Here is a 20,721-nt window from a genome sequence, read left to right as displayed (position 1 = left end):
CAATATTAAACTAGGCACAAAATCATAAACAGTCGCTTCAAACATTAAAACCTTTTCATCATATATCATATAGCGTATATAACGCCTTCTTCACACTTATAGCACCGTCGTGCGCGTGCATACACAGTGAAAATTCCATGCACGGCACCATCATTTGGGGAATTCCATTGTGGCCTATGCGGACTGACGCCAACCTTTTCATCATATATCCTTTTCATCATATATCATATTGCGTATATAACGCCAGAAGTGTACGTTCATAGCACTACGGTGCACGTATCACTGACATAATATCATATTGCGTATATAACGCCAGAAGTGTATGTTCATAGCACTACTGTGCACGTATCACTAACAGAACAATGGAGTACCTTGGGTGGCTCCTCAGAAGGGCTCCAACTGTACCTAAGCGGACTGAAGCCAAGTGTCCCATACCCCGATATCAAGGGATGCCTATATGATGCATGCTCAATCACATGGTCATATATATGTATAACTATTCTAAGACTCAAGACTAACATGTATTTTGTACATGCATGCCATGCTATGCTGTCACACACACACAGAAAGACAAGTGCGGTATGATGTACGGTGCATGCATATATCATCATTTCATAACATATACCTCATGTACATTGGATGCCATGCCAAACCATTCTTTCTTTTCATAACAGAATTTCCATAATCATAACATTTCCATAGGGAGAATAATTTCATCATTTATGGCAGAATAATCATAGGCACATGTGAGCAACAATTCACAATTCATACACTAGTCAATAGTCACATCAGGTAATATCGCCTAACACATACCTCGTACGTCGCAATTTACTTTACCGATTAACAGCGAAACAGCCCAACGTCTCGAGGGTTTTTCGCACCTAGTTTATAAACACGACAAATCAGTATATATATATATATATATAAATGTGTTGGACTCATGTTTTTTTTTTTTCTCTTCTCTTCACATTGTCTCACATGGATCCTATATATTTTTATGTATGTGTAGGAGATACAATTATGTTTTCTACAATATGAAAAATAATAATTCCTATACTTATTTATGAATTTAAGTTTTTATTTATTGAATAAAAAATAAGGTTAATATTTTTACTTTTACTATGAATATTTTCTTTTTATCAAACTCATAAAAGTGAGTTAAACTCATAAAAGTAAGTGAATTCACTCAATTTTTTTCTCTACTCTTTTTAAAATGTAACATATTCACCTTCACGTAAATGTTGCAATTCCTTTAAAAAATGAGATTGAAATGAGAAAAATAAACGAAAACAGCAAACGAGTAAAACACGTGTGAGGACAAGATTATCTCACAAATTTGGACTTTTTTTAGCTATTGACGTTTAAACTCGTCATTTTCCTTTTAATAAAAAGGAAAAATTCAAAAAAAAAATTATATTATTACTTTGAATTACTTATACCTCTATATTTTTTTTTTCATCACTTAATTTCTGTGATTTTTTCATCCATCTTCTTTCTTAACATTGTTAGAAATTTTATTAAATATACCTATTTTACCTTTCTTACAAGAAAAAAATAAAACGATAAAAAAATTTCTAAATAAAAAAAATTAAAAATAGAATACTTAATAAAAGATTAAAAGAAAAAAGATTAAATATGTCTAAATAAAAAAATAGAATAAGGACAAAAATAGAAGAAAAATAAGACAAAATATGTTAAAAATCATAATAATAACACGAAAAACTAAAATAAAAAATATAAATATAAATAGTCTAAATGAAAAAATATATATACTAAATACAAAAAAAAAAATAGAAGAAAAAATTAAGATAAAAAATAAAAAAGAATAAAACGAAATCAAAGTTATGATGTTTCAGTATATTTGGTTTTTTTTTTCTTGATCTATTACTTTTTTATTTAGTTATGTCTGGTTTTTTTTATATCTCTATTTTATTCTTTCTTTTCTTCTTCATTTTTTTATGAAAATCTTTAGTAGATAGGATGGCACGAGGGTTTAAAAAGAGAAAGAAGAAAATCATAATAAAATAAACCAAAAAATGAAAAAATAAAATAAAGACCAAACTTATCTAAATAAAAAAGAATAAAATAGATTTACCAAAAAAAAAAGAATAAAATAGATCAAGGACAGAAAAAATAAAAAATAAAAAAAAACTAAACATATTGAAAACTCATAATTGTTATTTCTTTTTTATTTTATTTTTATCTTAATTTTTCTTCTATATTTTTTCTTTTTTCATTTGGACTATTTTTTTTTAATTTGAGTCTTTTCTGTCACTGTTATGATTTTTAACATATTTTATCTTATTTTTTTATTTTATTTTTGTCTTTATTTTATTTTTTTAATTTAGACACATTTGATTTTTTTTCTTTTAGTCTTTTGTTAAGTGTTCTAAATTTTCATAATATTTGATCTTATTATTTTTTATCACTTTATTTTCTTTTTTTAAGAATGGTAAAATATGTATATTTAATGAAGTTTCTAATAGTATTCAGAAGAGGGTGGAAAAAAAATCACAAGAGATTAAATGATTAAAAAAAAGCATACAAATATAAATAATTCAAACCAATACAAAGGAGGATTTTTGAACTTTTCCATAATGAAACGAAGGGATATGTATTTATCATGCAACAGCAACAAAAAATGATTTCCTGCATAAAAAATCAAGACGCAAGATCCACAATTTTTGTTTCTCTTTCCTTATCTTAGTTTCTCTCTCTTATTTTTTTTTTTCAGTGTCTGCAGAACTGAATAGTGTTTTTCCTATAACATAATACATATATTAATATAACCCTAAAATGAATGGTTCATGTTTTTCAAGTCTACTACCCTTATGTCAAAAAAAATTCCCGTGCTCGTATAGTACCGAATGATTGGTATATTATTTATTAATTATGTAAAAGGATAATAGAGGTATTCATCAATCGATCCAAATCGATTCAAATCGCGGTGACTGAACTGAAAAGTCGATAACCGAATAAATCGAAAATCGAAAAAAAACTGCAAATTTTAATTGGATTGGATCAGTTTTCGGATGGGTTGATGAAAACCGATCAAATCCAAATCGATCCAATATATTAATTTTCCTCAATCTACTTGGGTTTTTCCCCAATCGTAGCCCAAAATTTTTTAAACTCAAGACATGTTAACCCATCAACTACACCCAAGAAAAAACCTAATCACATCTCATCAACAAAATTTTATCTGTGTAGAGCTTCATATCTCAATGCCAAAAAAAAAACTATATTTTCGTTTACTGAAGCTTTTGTATTTCAAAAAATAATAATTTACAAAGCCAATATATACAAAAGATGTTATTTATACAATAATCATGAAATAAATTTTAAGATTTTCAAAAAATCAAAAAGCGATCCAATCCAAACCGAAAAAAATTAGATTGGATCGGATCAGATTTGAAAAAAATTCAAACCGAATGGATGATTAAATGATCAAACCGAAGATATTGAATCGGATGATTTTTACTTCTAAAATCGATCCAATCCAGACCGCGAACACCCCTAAAGGATAATATTTATATATAAGATAAGATATTATGCCTACATAATTCATGTATATAAAAAAAAAAATCATGTCTATTCTACCTATTTTTCTCCCATATCATTAGATCATAATATTAAGAGAAGAAAAAAATAATAAAAGTTAATTGAGATTCTAATTTAAAAATATTAGAGAAACGTATGTTGAATAGACATAAAAATAGATAGATATAGGAAAAAAGAATTCTTATGTTATATGAGAGCTCTCTTCTCATGTTAGTGAGAGTTCGTTTTGGGTGCAATAGTTTTCTTTGTTTTCTTTATTTTTTATGTGTAGGTCCCACCATGAATTTGAGTGTGTAGGAAACTTTCCTCCTCTCCAATAACATAAGAAAAGCATTGCCCATAGATATAATACCATATCATTTTTTATAACTTTATGATTTTTTTAATCTATGTTTTATATTTTTTTGACAAAGAAATAATATTTTTCTTGTGTTACGGACATTGAGGTTATCATCTCAAAAGCTAACTCAAAATATGAAAATGCTTAAAGCCTTATAAATATTACATTAATTACCTATATAACTAATATGAAATTCATAATATTGTCTCCCTCTTTAAGGGGTCAATGTCTATGACAACTTCTAATCTACCAATACCAACTCTGTATACCTTTTTTCAGTGTTTTAAAACCCGACTCGGACCGGACGGGTCAACCCGGGACTCGGTGACCCAGTGGGTTTTTCGGTCCGAGCGGGTAGTTGGACCGCTTCTGTAGTTAACTCGGATTGGACCGGTTGACCCGGCCGAAATTCGACGACCCGGGTTAGACCGGTTATTCCTTTTTTTTTTTTTGATAATTTTTTTTTGTTGATAAGAACTTTTGAATTAAATCATATTCATATTTTATAATGAATATAATTAAAAGTAAGGTGAAAATAATAAGGTATTTTAGATTAGTGCAGTTCGTTTATGTAATTTAGTTGTATCTTATAATGATTTCATGAAGTTATGTGGTGATAAACATTGATGGTCTCATGATCTCATCTCAACGGTGGACATTTTTTTTAGTGTATATTTCATGCATACTATTTGTTATCATGATAACGGTGACACTTTTTCTTAGTGTATATTTCATGCATACTATTTGTTATCATGATTTAATTTATCCGTATCATGTCAAGCACAAAAGGTGCATTTAACTTATATTGCAATTTTAATCCAATATTAAGATATGGTCTAGAGCTAGAAGCTTAGAAGTATATAATATTTGCTATCATTAAAAATCAATTTATTTTTTGAAGCTCATTGATAGTTTTTTTATGTGAATTTTATTAATATAAGCAATATTTTTATATTTTAATATGTGAACAGTAGATCCGGTTAAACCCGGTTGAACCAATAATCCAATGACTCAGTACCTCGACCGGTTCGATGAACGATCCGAATTTTAAAACACTGTTTTCTTCATTTGACTACTTCACTTATCTATTAGTATTCATTACAATAACCCTTTCAAATGTATTGCACCTTAATCTAGCTTATAAATAGGCTTTTTCATGGTTTCAATTCTCAATAAAAGCACTAATGTACCATTATTGAATAAATAAATGAAAAGAAAGACAAAAGGGAGAGAGGGAATTATAGAAAGAGATTGGATTATAAACTTTTCCGGTTTATTTTTGTCATTAATATGAATATTTATGGTAACAGATTACAAATTTAAAATTCAGAAATTACAGTCAAATTCAAATGAATCTAAACTGTAACTTCTAAAAACTATTATTACAGGTATAATTGTCCATATTTGAAATTTACCGTTTGAAATGCAACTGCCCATATTTTTGCTTTCATTCCTTCAGCCTTGGATATAATCTGCCAAACACAGTGGTTTGTACTTTACCATTTGTTTTTTTGTGAAATTGGGCCCATTACATATTGTATCGAAAATGAACTCCCCCGTATCGGGTTGTGTATTTTTTTAAAAGAAAATATTATTAAAAGAAAAATTGTTTTAATACAATATTAAAATAAATTTAATATTTAGTCAATATTAATTTGTAATAATGATAAATAAATATTCAACAAAGTATACCAAAATATTAACATCAATTATATCAAATTAATTTGAGTGAGTGGAACATATACAAAAATATATTCATTAAAAAAAAATATATATATATAATATAAAAATCTTGAATGCGATAATGATTCCAACTATCTCTCCTTTTTCCTCCAAGCTAGCGGACGGCTATTTTTTTTTAATTACATGATCATTTCTTTTCTTGTTTACATTTTAAAAGTAAATTTAAAATTTTAAAGTTTTCACAACATATACTTTATATTAAAAAATAAAAAAATTCATATGTATAATGCTTTTGTCATTAGGGATGAAGTCGGGCTTTTTTTTTTAATAAGGTAAAAGTAGATGGAATGATGACTTTCGGCTTTGAAAAGAAACGCCACTCTCTATTCCTTTCGTTTCCGCCAAAGTAACCCACAAAATAACTAAAATGGAGAAGGTTGAAAAGACGAACATAGTACCCATGCATTCTCCCAAATACCCTTCTTCTCCCAACCCAAGATATATAAGGAAAATATTTACCCAACATTAAACTAACAAAATTATATCACCATTGTTATCAAAAAAAAAATAAATTATATCACCATATGTGGAAGGTGATAAAATCGGCATTAAGCTTGTTGGTTATTCACTTTATGAATATTTTTTTTACTTCGACTCGGAAACTCTAAACATATGGAAAAAATGAAAAATAAAATAAAATAAAAAGAAATGATAAATATGAATTTGTTTTAATTTTTAACCGTTATTGTCTTCTTCACTTTCAAATTCAATTGGATTTTCGTAGTGACAAAAACTAAGGACAACAAGTTCTTGTTTTACAAGCCACTGATTAAAGTTTACATACCGCTTATTCAATAATTAGTTGAGAAATGCTTATTACTATGAACTTGTTTTTGTAAAATCAACACCCCGTAATAAAATTGGTTAATGGTTATAAATTATCTTTAAATTTAATTTTTTCTATATAAAGTTGAGAAAAATATTGTTGTGATATTTTATTTTTTAACTATATCACTATTTAGGCTATAAATTTTATGAGAAGAAAAACTGAAAAGAGAAATATTTATTGGCCTATAAAATTACATATTATCTTATAATAATACAACTAAATTAACATCTTTGTAATTATTAATATCACGATAAAATAAATACAAACAATACAATAACAAAATATAAACTAAATTTTACTCATGGTTACATTCGAGATATATATATTAGCTAGTAAAAATTTCGAGTTTTCACTTTTTCATACTATTATACCAATATATTAAAAGATGTTAATTTAAACGTTACAAGTCAAAACAATTAATAAACTTATGTATAAATTTAGGGGAGGTTGTACTTATTACCTCTTACTATCAAATCTTAATCGTTGATTTCCGTCAATCTAACAATTATAATTTATTGGGTCATACTTATTAATTAATTATTAATTTTCAATAAATTATAACCGTTAGATTGACAAAAATCAACGGTTAAGATTTGATAGTAAGATATAATAAAAAAAATAGGTAGTACGTATAACATTTCTCATAAATTTATATAAAAAAATAGAATAATTAACATTTGAATTTATGCTTTCGAGATAAAAATAAGATTCAAAATGCATGTTATCACTTATATAAAATGAAATCAACGATGACAATTTTAATTGGGTTTTTCTTTATAATTCTAAATTACTTGTGCGATGCCTGCATCGCCGTCATTGGTTAATGGTATTGCCTATTTAATATAACATATTATATTATGAGAAAAATGTTTGTCATTTTAAGAGATATACAGACACAGAAAATTTGAATTTTAAATTAAAAAAAATCACTCACCTTCTCTTTCCCATGATTTTCATTTTTCTGTGTACTCTCTCCTAAAATAACATAACTTATATCATTTGAAATGACAAACACCAAACTCTTATATTATACCTTTCTTATATACTAAAATAATAAATGATTCAATCAAAACTTGAAATGAAAATAGATTTTATTAGATTGGGACATACAACTTTGTTTAAAAACTTATCCTTTACGGTGCAGAAGCTTGGAAATTTGGAATCAAATAATCAATTATGCTGGATGTAGGTATTTTCCTTCGTCCTCCTTAATCCCTATTTTCTTTGCAATCCAAAGCTGTTTAGACTCATAATAATCAAAGTGAAGAATGCTCTTTGGCGAACAATTGAATCGAGTTATCACAATTCACAAGACCCATGCGTTATAGGAACTGCCCTTGCGTACAAGGGTTTGCCGTTTTTATAATAATTACTTTGAAACGGAAAGTCATAAACCCCTCTCAAACCCACCAAAGCTCACTCAAATTCATAGCTTCCCTAGAGAGAGAAAGTTATAGAGAGAAAGTTAGCAATGGCGGCTCAGCTTCCAGAACATTTCAAATGTCCGATTTCGCTGGAAATAATGTCCGACCCGGTCATCCTCTCTTCGGGTCACACCTTCGACCGTTCTTCAATTCAACGCTGGCTCGACGCCGGTCACCGCACCTGTCCAATTACCAAACTGCCCCTCCCCGATCACGATCCCCTCATCCCCAACCACGCCCTCCGAAGCTTGATTTCCAACTATGCCCCCATTTCCCCTCTCCACCACCCTCCGCCGCCGCATCCCCAAACCCTAATCTCCACCCTCACCTCTCCCTCCTCCTCCGTCCACTCCAAAATCGAGTCGCTACGCCAACTCGCCCGCCTCTCCAAGCGCGACTCTTCCTTCCGCCGTCGTCTCACCGAGTCCGGCGTCGTGCCGGCGGTACTCTTCTGCATAGACTCCGGCGACGACTCCCTCCGGGAGAAAGCCCTCTCACTCCTGCTGAACCTCAGCCTTGACGACGACAACAAGGTGGGCCTGGTGGCGGAGGGCGTGGTCGGCCGCGTCGTCGCCGTTCTCATGGCCGGCGCCTCCGATTGCCGCGCCGTGGCGGCTACTATGCTGACGAGCTTGGCCGTGGTGGAGGTGAACAAAGCGACGATCGGTGCGTACCCGCATGCGATTGAAGCTCTGGTATCCCTCGTGCGGGACGGTAAAGGGAGAGAGAAGAAAGAAGCGGCGACGGCGCTTTACGCTATATGTTCTTTCCCTGATAATCGGAGAAGAGCGGTGGAATGTGGGGCCGTCCCTGTTTTGCTTCGAAGTGCTGATTCTGGGCTTGAAAGGAGTGTTGAAGTTGTTGGGGTTCTGGCTAAGTGTAAGGAAGGGAGAGAGAAAATGGAAAGGTTTCATGGGTGTGTGAATATTCTGACTCGGGTTTTGAGGAATGGAAGCTCCAGGGGGGTTCAGTATGCTCTGGCGGCTCTCAATTCCCTCTGTTGTAACAGTGAAGGAAATGTTCTGGAGGCCATGGAAGCAGGGGTTTTGGAAATTTGTCTCGGGTTGCTGGAGGATGATAATGAGAAGGTGAGGAGGAACTCCTCATGTTTGATTCAGGTTCTGCGTGGCAACCATCGGATGAGTTCATAGGATGGATGGAGTGGAAAATTATCAGTTTTGATACAGAAGATTTGTTGTCCTCTGTGAAGGTGAGATGGGTTTTTTTTTTTTTTTTTTTTGTTTATTGAATTATATATTGTTGGGTACCTACTTCCTGTACAAAATGAAACATCAATTTTTTGTTGTAATAGGGTTCTTTTGTATGTTGTACATTTGAAATAAGAATTGATGGGCTATCTCTCCCTCTCTCTCTTGTTAGCTGTTATAACGAAGAAAGTTTCTTATTGATCCTCTGAAAATTGGATGTAATGCTTCGCTGTTTGAATTTTTCTCTTGGGTTCGAAGCTATCCTGCGGTACTGGTTTAACACTTCAACATCTTGTTGCAATGTTATTTTCCAGTTATTTCAAATGTGTATAGGCAATAAACTAATAGTGTTCAATGAAACATCTGTGGGGTGGATCTTTAGTTACCCAGGCAAGAAGCACTCTCACTCAAAACGTATGCTTGGCGAAGATCATATCCCACCAGCTTAAACCAGAATTTGCAGTCAGTATTTAAAATTTTTCAGGTGCAGCTTCTCACTAAGCCATATAATTAATGCATGGATGAAATAAATTACTAATGTATGAAATTTTAGTAATCCATGTCATGTAATTAGTTCTTAATTCTTAATATTTTTAAGACGCCCAAGTTTTAATGGTTGCGTCTTAGAGAACAAATAACAGGGTTGGTCTCCAATTTGGCCAAAGATATTTTAGATACCATGATGAATGTAAAGTGTACAGTTTCTGTGAACAAAAAATATCAAAATTTAAATGCCTGCATATGGTGCTACATTAGCTAGTAGAATTAATAGCATTTTTTTTTCTCTATTGTTCATCTTCTGTGCCAGTCTTTTCATATGACTTGGAGATGTACATGAAAGGTTGCGGGAGAGTTTCTTTACCCTGAAATAGACTACGATTGTAATTTCACTTCGAATTTGTAACAGTCTTTCTGTTTAAATGGTTCTGTCTCAACTGCTGTTTGATATTTGAGAATTTAATGATGAGTGTTTTACTTCAATTCATTCGCTTCTATACACCGGTTGTCATTTTACTTCAATTTGTAACAATCTTGTTTTTGTTTTAATCGGTTTCGCCTCTGCTGCTGTTTCATATTAAGGAATATAATGCAGTGTTCAAGGCATCCGTTTGTCATTCAGGGATTCCTTACCTTTGATAATTTTTTAATATTTTGCTTGTGTTAAGGCATCCATCTGTCTTTAGGAACATCTGATTGTCTATTTACTTTCAATATGGGATGGCCACTTGTAGGGGAGAGGGGATGGGACGGGACGGGACGGGAGGGATGGTTTGGTCTTGAGAAAGCATTTCTCTGCATTTTCTAAATTCGTCACAAGATCAGTAGTACAAATTTGGGGTATAGCACCCTTCAGTATATATTAGTACTGCATTTTTATTCAAGTACGTGGATAGGTGGTTGGCATGTAGCATAGAGAGCTTCATTCCTATAATTTAATTGCCTTTATCCTCTATCTACTACTAATAAATGAGTTGTCTAGGAAAGGGAGGTGTTATGAATAATTGGTTTGTACGTAAACATTGCTTAATGTAGTAGTACGACCACCTGTTTTTTTGGCCGTTGAAGTAAACGCACCTGGGTTTCTATCTTTAATGGTGAGTGGTTTGTGCACATGCCATATAGTAAATGGTGGATACTAATAATGAGAATTCATGGTCCAGTTCTAGCTTGAGAGACTTTTCTCCCTGCTAAATAAGCTGTTGATGCTCTGTCTATAGTAATATTAAGGTTTCTCAAATATACTGTACTTTAATTTCGTCCCTTTATATTTTTAATTTTTTACTACTATGCATGCCTCCTCTGACTTGACGAAGTCTTGAAGGAGGTTGTTCAGTGTATTATGTCACGGTGAGCCTATTAGCATTTCTGCCATTGTAGATACCATTATTTTTCATGTTTTTGTAAGTGCTATACGGCTGGTAGTTAGGTTCATCCTCCACAAAGTTTGCGAAGGGTCATTTCTCACTGGTTGTTTAATGTCAATGTGAAGAACAGTATAGATGCAATTTTTGGTTCTTGCTTTGTTAAGGTTGTTGCTGAGCATTTTACATTGTCTAGTGTTCGTGATGTTGAGTGTTCCGTCATGGGATTTGTTTGGTCAACGCGTACTTTTTCTGTTATTTGGTTCCTTGAACATTTTTAGGATTATATTGTAGCTTATGAGATGCATCCCTGCTTCGAGAAGTTATGTGGAGGTGCTAATTTTTTGTTTAATTAATAATTAAATAATGTAATTTGAAAGTGGTAACGGTAAAGGCCAGATTCAATGAGTTGTGTATGAAGATTTTAATAACGATTATGATGTTAATCTAGATAATTTTTATTTTTTTTGACAAATCACATCTATCTTTCACGGGAGACGCATGAAGCTAATTAGCCATGGCAGTAAACTTGGCTATTTGACCATTTTACCCCTCATTAATTAATTAATAATCATTTTGCCTCTGATTCGAAACTATCTACCAATCTGCTCCTCTTTAATCGACTAAATCTCCTTACTTAATCGGTTAAAAAATCATACTGACTTGTTTTCCTTTGTTGTCTGTTGGGAGATTTAGTCGATTAAATCTCCCAACAGCTATTTTTGCCTGTTTTGGCCATTTAGTCGATTAAAAATGTAAGGTAGTCGATTAAAGAGGGGCAAATTGGTAGATAGTTTCGAATCAGGGGCAAAATGATTATTAATTAATTAATAAGGGACAAAAGGGTGAAAAAGCCCAATAAACTTAATTGTGAGGTATGTAGCATGTCGAGCAAGTGTTGCTAAGAGGTTGTTTTTGATTACTTGATTAATATCAGTCTAATTCTAATTGATATTAATCACACTTAATTGGTATAATCTAATCATTTTATCAATACTAATTGGTACTAATTATAATTATTTCATATTAATATAATAATTATGAAGTATAGTTATTACATGTAGCTGTGTTGTGTTTAAACCTAGGCTGGGAAAATAATTTTCTTATTGTTTATATTAAAATTCGAGACACAATTAAGTAATTCAGTCTCTCGTAAAATTTCACATATTCGTATACAATATTTGGGGTACTAATGTCCTACTAAAATTTGTGAAAATTGTCTACCGAAAAATAGTTTTTTTTTTTTAGAATATTAAGTAAAAAAAAAATACGTATTGGACTTTTTTCTTCAAGAGTAAATATCTTTTTGGATTTTTAACAAAAAATATAGTCCTCATTTTAATTCCTTACAAAAAAAAAAATTTAGTCTCAAGGTTAAGAAATTTAAAGTGAACACATTTAGGGAGGTGTATTCGATTGAGATTTCAAAATATTTTAATGGACTGTTTTCGGACAAAAAAATCCGTTGGTATTCGATTAGGATTTTAATGGATTGAAAAAAAGTCACGTGTTATTCGATTAGGATTTTAAAGGATTATTTTAGAATCCGTCCAAATCTGTTGGTATTCAATCAGAATTTTAAACAATGAAATCACAATCTCGTGGTATTAAAAAATTCGAAGATTTTAATGGATTTTTTTATTGGTGCGGATTTCGTGAGACTTTTTAGTGAAAAATATAAATAGAATGTCTTGTTGGACAAGTGGCTTCAATACTCAAGAGGGGGGTGAATTGAGTTTTACAAAATCTTTTCGCAAAGTGACTCCTTTGAAATTTTAAAGACTATTTCTTCAATAAAGTGATTTAATAAGAAAAAATCTAAGTGTGAGAGCAAGTGTAGAGATAACAAAGTAAGCAAGCGAATGAATAAAGACAATCTAAAGATGCAATTTCAATAATAAAGTAAAGAGGTAAAGGTTAGAGAAATTGCAAACTAGATGTATCCTGGTTCGGTCACCACCACTGTGACCTACATCCAGACTGAAGCCGCTCGATCAATTTTTTACACTAACTACCAAGCTTGAGGGTGCTTGACAAACCTCTACAACCTTTCAAGACTTCGGGCTCTTGATGCCTCACAATTTTTCACTCTAAATTTACTTAGGAATTTGGTGACCTCTCAAGTATAGGGTTCACTCCCCTATCAAATCAAGAAATAAGATTGAGGTGATTAAAAGTGGCTAAGTACTCTCAAAGTACAGATTTCACAAATTGAAGAACTAAGAGATGTATAGCTTCAAAGGAAAGATGAGCTCAAGTATATGTAATGAGTAAAATAAGCAATTAGTGAGCTAGAATGAGTAATAAAGGTTCAATAAATGATCTATGGTCGTCCACTGTTCATTACCATTGATGTGAGTATTTATAATGACCCCTCATATGAAAACTAGTCGTTTATAGCCGTTTATAGCCGTTGCAGACTGTAGATATCCGGATATTCATCGGGCCCATATCCGGATATGTGATATCCGGATATTCTTGTCCATATATCCGGATATTGATATCCGGATATTCTTACCAAAATATCTGGATATTTCATGGCAGCATCCTTTTTGTGCGAAATCTTCTTTTCTTTTCTTTCAAAATGGTTTCTATGATTTGTAATGCATGTAATTGGTTATGGAAATTGTTTAGAAATGTTTGTATCATGAATGTACCTTTTCCAAACCAATATAGGACTTATAAAACCATTTGACTTGTCAATTCTTTAAGGATGCTTTCTTTTCAAAACTTGAAAGCCACAAAATATTTTTGGCATGTTGCTTGTGTGCTTAAGTTACTTAAAAACCTTTTAATGCGTGTTTAGCTAGTTAGATCAAGGTTCTTTAAGTACTATACGATATGAATGACTTGAGCTCATGCAATGCTAGGATCTATACACCTTTACATATTTTCCTAAGTCCTAAGTAGATATATCATAGAGATCTTGGACTTGTCTGGATACTTGACTTGGATGCTTTCACATATGCTTGATGTTTGATTTCTTTTGGATTTTGCTTTGTCTTTGAGCATTCTTCTTTGACTTGTTTGTTATCATCAAAATTATGCTGACGTGGAATCATCAATTGTATCATCTTTGAGTACGTGGCAGCCATATCATCACTTTGATTCTTCATGTCTCTCTCATAATCTCACCCTAACCCCTAGGATTTCTTGAGATTCTTCTATTGCAGTGTTTTCTTCTTCCTTTGACAGGTTGACCGCTCAAAATTGGGTTCCGCCATGGGAGCTTCATCAAAATAAAATAAAAAACATATTTTTGAGCGATTTTTATCACAAAACAACACAGAAACAAGAAACCAACGATATTTTAATATAATCTATCTCAAAAATAACATATTTTTGAGCCATTTTTTGAGAAATTTTAGAAGTTTAAAAAGTGATTTTTCAAGCTATGGGTCGCGGTTTTTCTTGGCACAAAAAACGTGTGATTTTTTTATTAAAAACAACATAAAACAGTGAAAAAATAACAGGGGAACTAAAACCCTCAAACCAATTTTTCGTTTTACATCGATGAAACAATATCAATCTAAAGAAAGATTGAAACTTTCATAATATGAACCCTATATTTCGTAACAATACATTCATGAAAGAAATTCCTTCACTATAGGAAACGATTTCAAACAATTTTTGTGTCAATACATAACTAAAAACTTGTTTCTTATCTATTGAAATTTTTTTGAGAAATTTTCTAAACTTTCATGTAATTATACCCAAAATTTCATATTCAAAATTTTCTTAGAATATTCAATGAAAATATGCATATGATATATGGTTAGACAACTCTCATCACGTAAAACAAAAACCCCAAGGTTTTCAAGATCAATTGCAAAAAATTCCAAACGAAATTTTATCATGAACTTTAGGTTCTATATGCAAATTTAGAATTATTTTTATAATTAAAGAAAATTGGGTCTTATAATCATATATGCATAACTTTGATAACAAATGAAAAAGATAATTTTCAACCCGTTAGATATGTGTTATGTGAAAATCTGTTGTTTAGTAATTTTGAATGTTTGTTGAAAATTATATTTTTTTTTACTGATTGAGAAAATTATATTAGGTTTTACTTTTTTTATTAATTTCATTGCATTTCTTTGTTATTTTTTATGGGGAATATTATACTTACAACCTATTTTTGTTTACAACCTTTTACAATCATACCTTAACCGTTGATTTCTGTCAATCAATGGTTATTATTTTCGCAAATCAAACTCATTAATTAATATTTAATTTGGAAGTTAACCGTTGATATATGGTTATTATTTTCGCAAATCAAATTCAAACTCATTGAGAAAATTATATTAGATTTTATTGATATGTAGAGAGTTATTGCGTAGTAATTTTTGAGATAATTTTCAACCTGTTGTTAAGTTTACTTTTTTTTTTATTAATATCATTGCATTTCTTTGTTATTTGTTTTTATTGACTCTTGTAATTTTAAATATTCGTTAAAAATTCATATAGTTTTTTAAAATCTTATAAATCCATATTCTCTTTTCAAATCTTATGAATTTTATTAAAATCCTTTAAAATCAAATCCTATGAAATTTTGATTGTAAAAAAAGTCTATAAAATTTCTCCAATTCTAAAATGTCTTTTAAAATCCGTAAGATTTTTTATCTCAAAAAAGTCTTTTAAAATCTTAATCCAATACACCTCTTTAATTGAAATTGTGGTCCAACAAATTCATAAAAAGACCTACATTAGTCCATATTTTCATGAGATCATATAACTAGTTTTTTTTTTAATAGATTTAAGTGGAGAGCGTAATATTTATTAGGGACTAATATTTATTCTTTCTTCGATGAAAACCGTTAAGTTATCATTAAAAGTTAAAACTAACTGAACTGTCACGTGATCTTAAGTGTTTAAATAAGAGATGATTCCATTTCCCGGGTTAAGCTAAGCAAAACCAAAATTGCAAAGGGAAAAGAAAAGGAGAGGTTTTTTGCGTGAGCAGAGTCTTGATTTCCATATTTGATTCTCACAGTTTATCGGATTCTTGAATCCCTAATCGTGCGATGGAAGATCACGCGAACAACGACGACGAATTCCGGTACTCCGATGAGGAGGACTACGTCGACGACAACGACGATGATCATCAGATTTTGAAGTCCAAAGGTCCCACTGCTGAGGTATTCGCATCATTTCATTCCCTTGGGATTATGTTCTTTCTTGGCGAATCCTTTTCTTGCTTTGCACTCACCATGTTCTGCTCGAACTGCAGGTGATTACCAAGGAATCACTCCTTGCTGCACAGGTAACAAACAAGATAAAAATTTAAAAAAGAAAAGAAAAGAAAAGAATTGAATTAGCATTTTTTTTTTTCAGATTAAATACAATTATCGATTTTACTGAGATGATCCCAATGTGCAGAAAGAGGATTTGTGCAGAGTGATGGAGAAGCTATCGTTGAGGGTGGGACATGCACGTGCGCTGCTTATTTTTCATCGTTGGGATGTGGAAAAGTTGTTTGCAGTTTATGTAAAAAAGGGGAAATCATTTCTGTTTTCTGAAGCTGGTGTTAGTGTGGACCAACATCTTGACTCTGACTCAACCCTTCCTTCTTCAATAACGTGCGAAGTCTGCACGGAGAATGTTCCTTGTGATGAAGCAACAAGAATGTACTGTGGTCACTGGTTTTGCAACGCCTGTGAGTGTTTGTTTCTTTTGTATTTAATTCATAATTTCATAGATGAAAATTCTATAGCTTTCCATTGATATTAATAATGCTGTTAGAAAGGGTCAGTGTTAGGCCCTTTTTAACATCGTTACCAAGATTGATCACTGACTTGTGATGTATTGTGATTTCATAATATTTAATGGTTGAACTTGCTAGGAAGTGTTATCAGAAATTATATTTCTTTTGTTATCCTTTTACACAATGATGGAAATTATTCTTGCAAACTCCATTTGTGATCCCCAAACTAGTTGGGATAAAGGTGATGTTGTTCTTGATTTTCGTTTGTGATCTTTTTCCATTTTCATGTCTTTTTTTATAGGTTGGACAGGGCATTTTCTTTTCAAGATATACGAGGGTCAAAGTAAACGAATTAGATGCATGGAACATAAATGCTATTCCTTTTGTGATGAAGCTGTCGTTAGAACTCTTATCGGTAGAAAGCATCCTGATATGGCGGAGAACTATGAACGCTTTCTTCTTGAATCTTACATCGAGGACAACAATAGAGCTAAATGGTGTCCCAGCACGCCTCATTGTGGGAACGCAATACGTGTTAAGGATGATAAATTACGTGAGGTAGAATGTTCATGTGGTTTACAATTTTGTTTCAGTTGCTTGTCAGAAGCACACTCCCCTTGTTCATGTTTGATGTGGGAGCTTTGGGCTAAGGAGTCTCGAGAGGAATTAGCAACTACTTGGATAGCTGAACATACAAAACTTTGTCCAAAGTGCCAAATACCGGTAGAGAAGAATGGCGGTTGTCACTGGGTTATCTGTAACTGTGGCCAAATATTTTGGTGAGTTCCCTCCTTTCTCTGCTCATTAAAGTTTTCTATGTAATTATTTTCCTTTTTGGTTATAAAATTCAGTTAATTTTGAGTATGGTAATAGGGATCTGTAGTTGAAGCCACCTATGAATGTTCGAGCTAACAATAACTTATGTTTTCCATAATAATTTCCTGTTTTTGGTGCAGCTGGTGGTGTCGTGCAGCCATTGGCCGAGAGCATGATATGTTAAGAATAGTTGGTCATAGGCATAGCTGTGATGGCTACAAAAACCTAGGAAAATCGGACGAACCAAAGCGGGATCGATATCGATATATGCAATATTATAACCGCTATAAAGCTCACAGGGACTCCTTTAAGCTTGAAAGTAAACTGAAACAGACTATACAAGGGAAGATTGCTATTTTAGAAGAAAAAGATTCTGAGATCAGAGATTATAGCTGGGTAAATAATGGACTCTCCAGACTTTTCAGATCCAGGCGTGTCCTGTCATATTCATATGCATTTGCATTTTATATGTTCGGAGATGAGCTCTCTAAGGAAGAAATGTCAGAAGCTGAAAGGGAAAAGAAACGGAACTTATTTGAGGATCCACAACAGCAGATTGAGGAAAAAGTTGAAAAGCTCTCTAAAATTTTGGATGAACATTTTGAAACCTTTTCAGATAAAAATGTTGAGCTGATGAGAACGCGGATAATTAATCTGTCAAGAATGATTGACAAACTTTGTAAGAAAATGTGAGTTCTGTTTTAGTTAAGGTCCTGGTACATCTCTAACTTCTGACATTGAAATGATTGTGTATTCTGATATTTGATGCAGGTATGAGTGCATCCAGAATGATTTACTGGGTTCTCTCCCTCTTGGCATTCACAGTATAGCTCCATATAAGTCAGAGGGCATAGAGAAGGCATCAGAACTTTCAGTTTGCTGGAGCAATAAACCCAATGATACCGGTAATGTCTGTTGTGGGGCTTTGTTTGAATACTTAACTGGACCAAAACTTTTTGCATTAGCCCTTTGTGATACTTCTCTCGTTATGTATTGAGGGCAATTTTTTAGTGAGATTATCAGTATTCTGATTTGTTATCACGCAACTAATTTTTTATGGTTTTATGGTTTTGATTTTTTATTTATTTATTTATTATTATTATTTTTTTATCCATGCAGAATTTTCTCCCCTTCTTATATTGCGTATAAAAACTTAGAGGTCTTGACGGTATTACATCATTAGTCATTGCTATGATTCAAAACATGCTAAATTTTGTGGTTAAGTTGGAGTTTTGATAAACTTTATCAAATTTAAAAGTTTGCTTCTTAATATTCCATTTTGCATGTACCAATTTGCGTATATGTGGGGAGGTTACAGGTACGGGGACAATTGGATTTTAACCTTGCCTTTTCTTTTTCATGAAATTAACTTTGCTTATTTGATAAAAGAATTAAAAAAAAAAGAGGTTATATTTACTACCTCTTCTTCTTACTAACTCTTATTACTAAATCTTAACAGTTGATTTCATCTAATCTAATGATTATATTTTATTTGAAATTAATAATTAATTAATAAATATGACCTACTAAATTACAACCGTTAGATTGACGGAAATTAATAATTAAGATTTAGTAGTAAGAAATAATAAAAAAAAAAGAGATTGTATTTATAACCTTCCCCTCTTAAAAAACTGAAATTTTAAGTTTGGAGATGACTGAACGGATTACATATTTATGTATCCTTACGGTGCTTACTCAAGTTCTTAATTTGTTTTGTTTATTATTATTAGTTTAATTTCTTTCGGTTCACATAAAATACCGTGCCAACTTGTTAATTTATATTTTTTTACTTATTGTATTACGTTATGAATGTTCTAACATATGTTTTCTTCAGTTTGACTTCGTGGTGCTCATCAGAAATATTATTGAGTGAAAAGGATTCATGTAGATACTGCAAGCGTAGGTGGCGGCAGAACTTGTTCGACTCTTGGATAGGGAGTTCAGATGAGATTGATGTTCTTCTCGTAAGCGTGCTATAAAATAGGGTCTTGGTCTCTTAGAGTTGGAGATAGATTTTTTCATCTAAACCTGCCGGCAGAACTTGTAGATAGAAATTTACTTTGAAGGAGACCTTATATACATATAGGCGTACAGGACTAACATGAAATAGCTTTGCTTCTTTGATTTGATGGAATTAATCATTTTGGATATCACACCCATGCAGTTTACTCCTATTTGCTTTCATCTCTTTCTTTTGGCGATGTGTTTAATTAGTTATAAAGTGGGTCAATCTGTTTGACCTACCCCGTCTTTAACTTATCAAAAATGGAACATGATGGTTTGATTTAACTTTTAGAAATAGTTGAAAACACTTAACTCACTTTTTTCTTCTTCTTTTTTCATGATTGATTGACGGGTAAATTTTCCTAAATAATAAGAAAAAATAACTAAAATTTCACTATCATTAAGAACAACACTAAACTCCCTGCAAATTTGAAAGAAACGTGTAATTATGAGGAGTATTTGATTCAAATTGTTATCATTATTAGAAATAAATAAACAACTTGCGGTCTCAAATTTGAAATTGGTTTCTGATGTTTCGCATTTTGCTATTCTTTTAAATTCATGTCATCATTTCAAAATATAAGTATATGGCCGTAAAATGAAGTTGCATGAGGAGTAGGCGAGCTAATAATATAACCAGTGCCGTTCGAGTCAGTTTAAGGAATAATGTTTACAGTAATTTCAGTTTTCTAAGAAAAAAAATTGCCCATGTGACCGATTGAATTCAATGGCAGCTGTTAAACCAGGCATAATCATAGATTGCAAAAAATATGTAAATAACATTGCTAAATTTTTCTTTTCATTTTTAGACTTTTAAATATTTAATCAAATGTAGCTTAATTAGCTGAATTTTAAACAACGAAGCATATTTGGTTGAAGTGAGGGGTTTCTATTGCCTACAGGCTACAGCGTTACTAAGGTTTATATAGGGTATTCCAATAAGTCAAGGTTAGTAATAGAATTTTGACACGCTCCGATTTTAAAGAGAGTACTGCTAGTTGTACATAATATTTTTACAGGAAGATGAAACCCATAAACAGAAGCGATTGGGGTGTACTGAAGCTCAAGCCCATACTTTAGACTTTCAAAGATCTGAGCCCTAGTTCTTATAGTGTGCTAGAAAGTCAAAACTCATAGCTTGATATTAAAAGCCCACCCAAGACCGAGTTTGGTACCTAATGGACAACTTGACATCTAAGAGCCACCCAATTTCCAGACTCCCCTTTA

General features: G+C 31.9%; 1 protein-coding gene and 1 pseudogene across 1 annotated transcript; both read left to right on the top strand.

The window, feature by feature from the left end:
* The first annotated feature begins 7,642 nt into the window (after positions 1-7,642).
* LOC133311717 (U-box domain-containing protein 8-like) lies at positions 7,643-9,699 on the top strand. The gene has a single exon (XM_061512812.1). It carries the CDS (start codon positions 7,945-7,947, stop codon positions 9,046-9,048), a length of 1,104 nt encoding a protein of 367 aa, XP_061368796.1. The 5' UTR covers positions 7,643-7,944; the 3' UTR covers positions 9,049-9,699.
* A 6,295-nt stretch (positions 9,700-15,994) lies between these two features.
* On the top strand, positions 15,995-19,554 carry LOC133311734 (probable E3 ubiquitin-protein ligase ARI1; annotated as a pseudogene).
* The last annotated feature ends 1,167 nt before the right edge of the window (positions 19,555-20,721 follow it).

Source organism: Gastrolobium bilobum, unplaced genomic scaffold (assembly GCF_033153095.1).
Source record: "Gastrolobium bilobum isolate Gb01-03AN ecotype WA unplaced genomic scaffold, APGP_CSIRO_Gbil_v1 utg16495, whole genome shotgun sequence".
Lineage (NCBI taxonomy): Eukaryota > Viridiplantae > Streptophyta > Magnoliopsida > Fabales > Fabaceae > Gastrolobium > Gastrolobium bilobum.
This window is presented reverse-complemented; position numbering and strand designations above follow the sequence as displayed.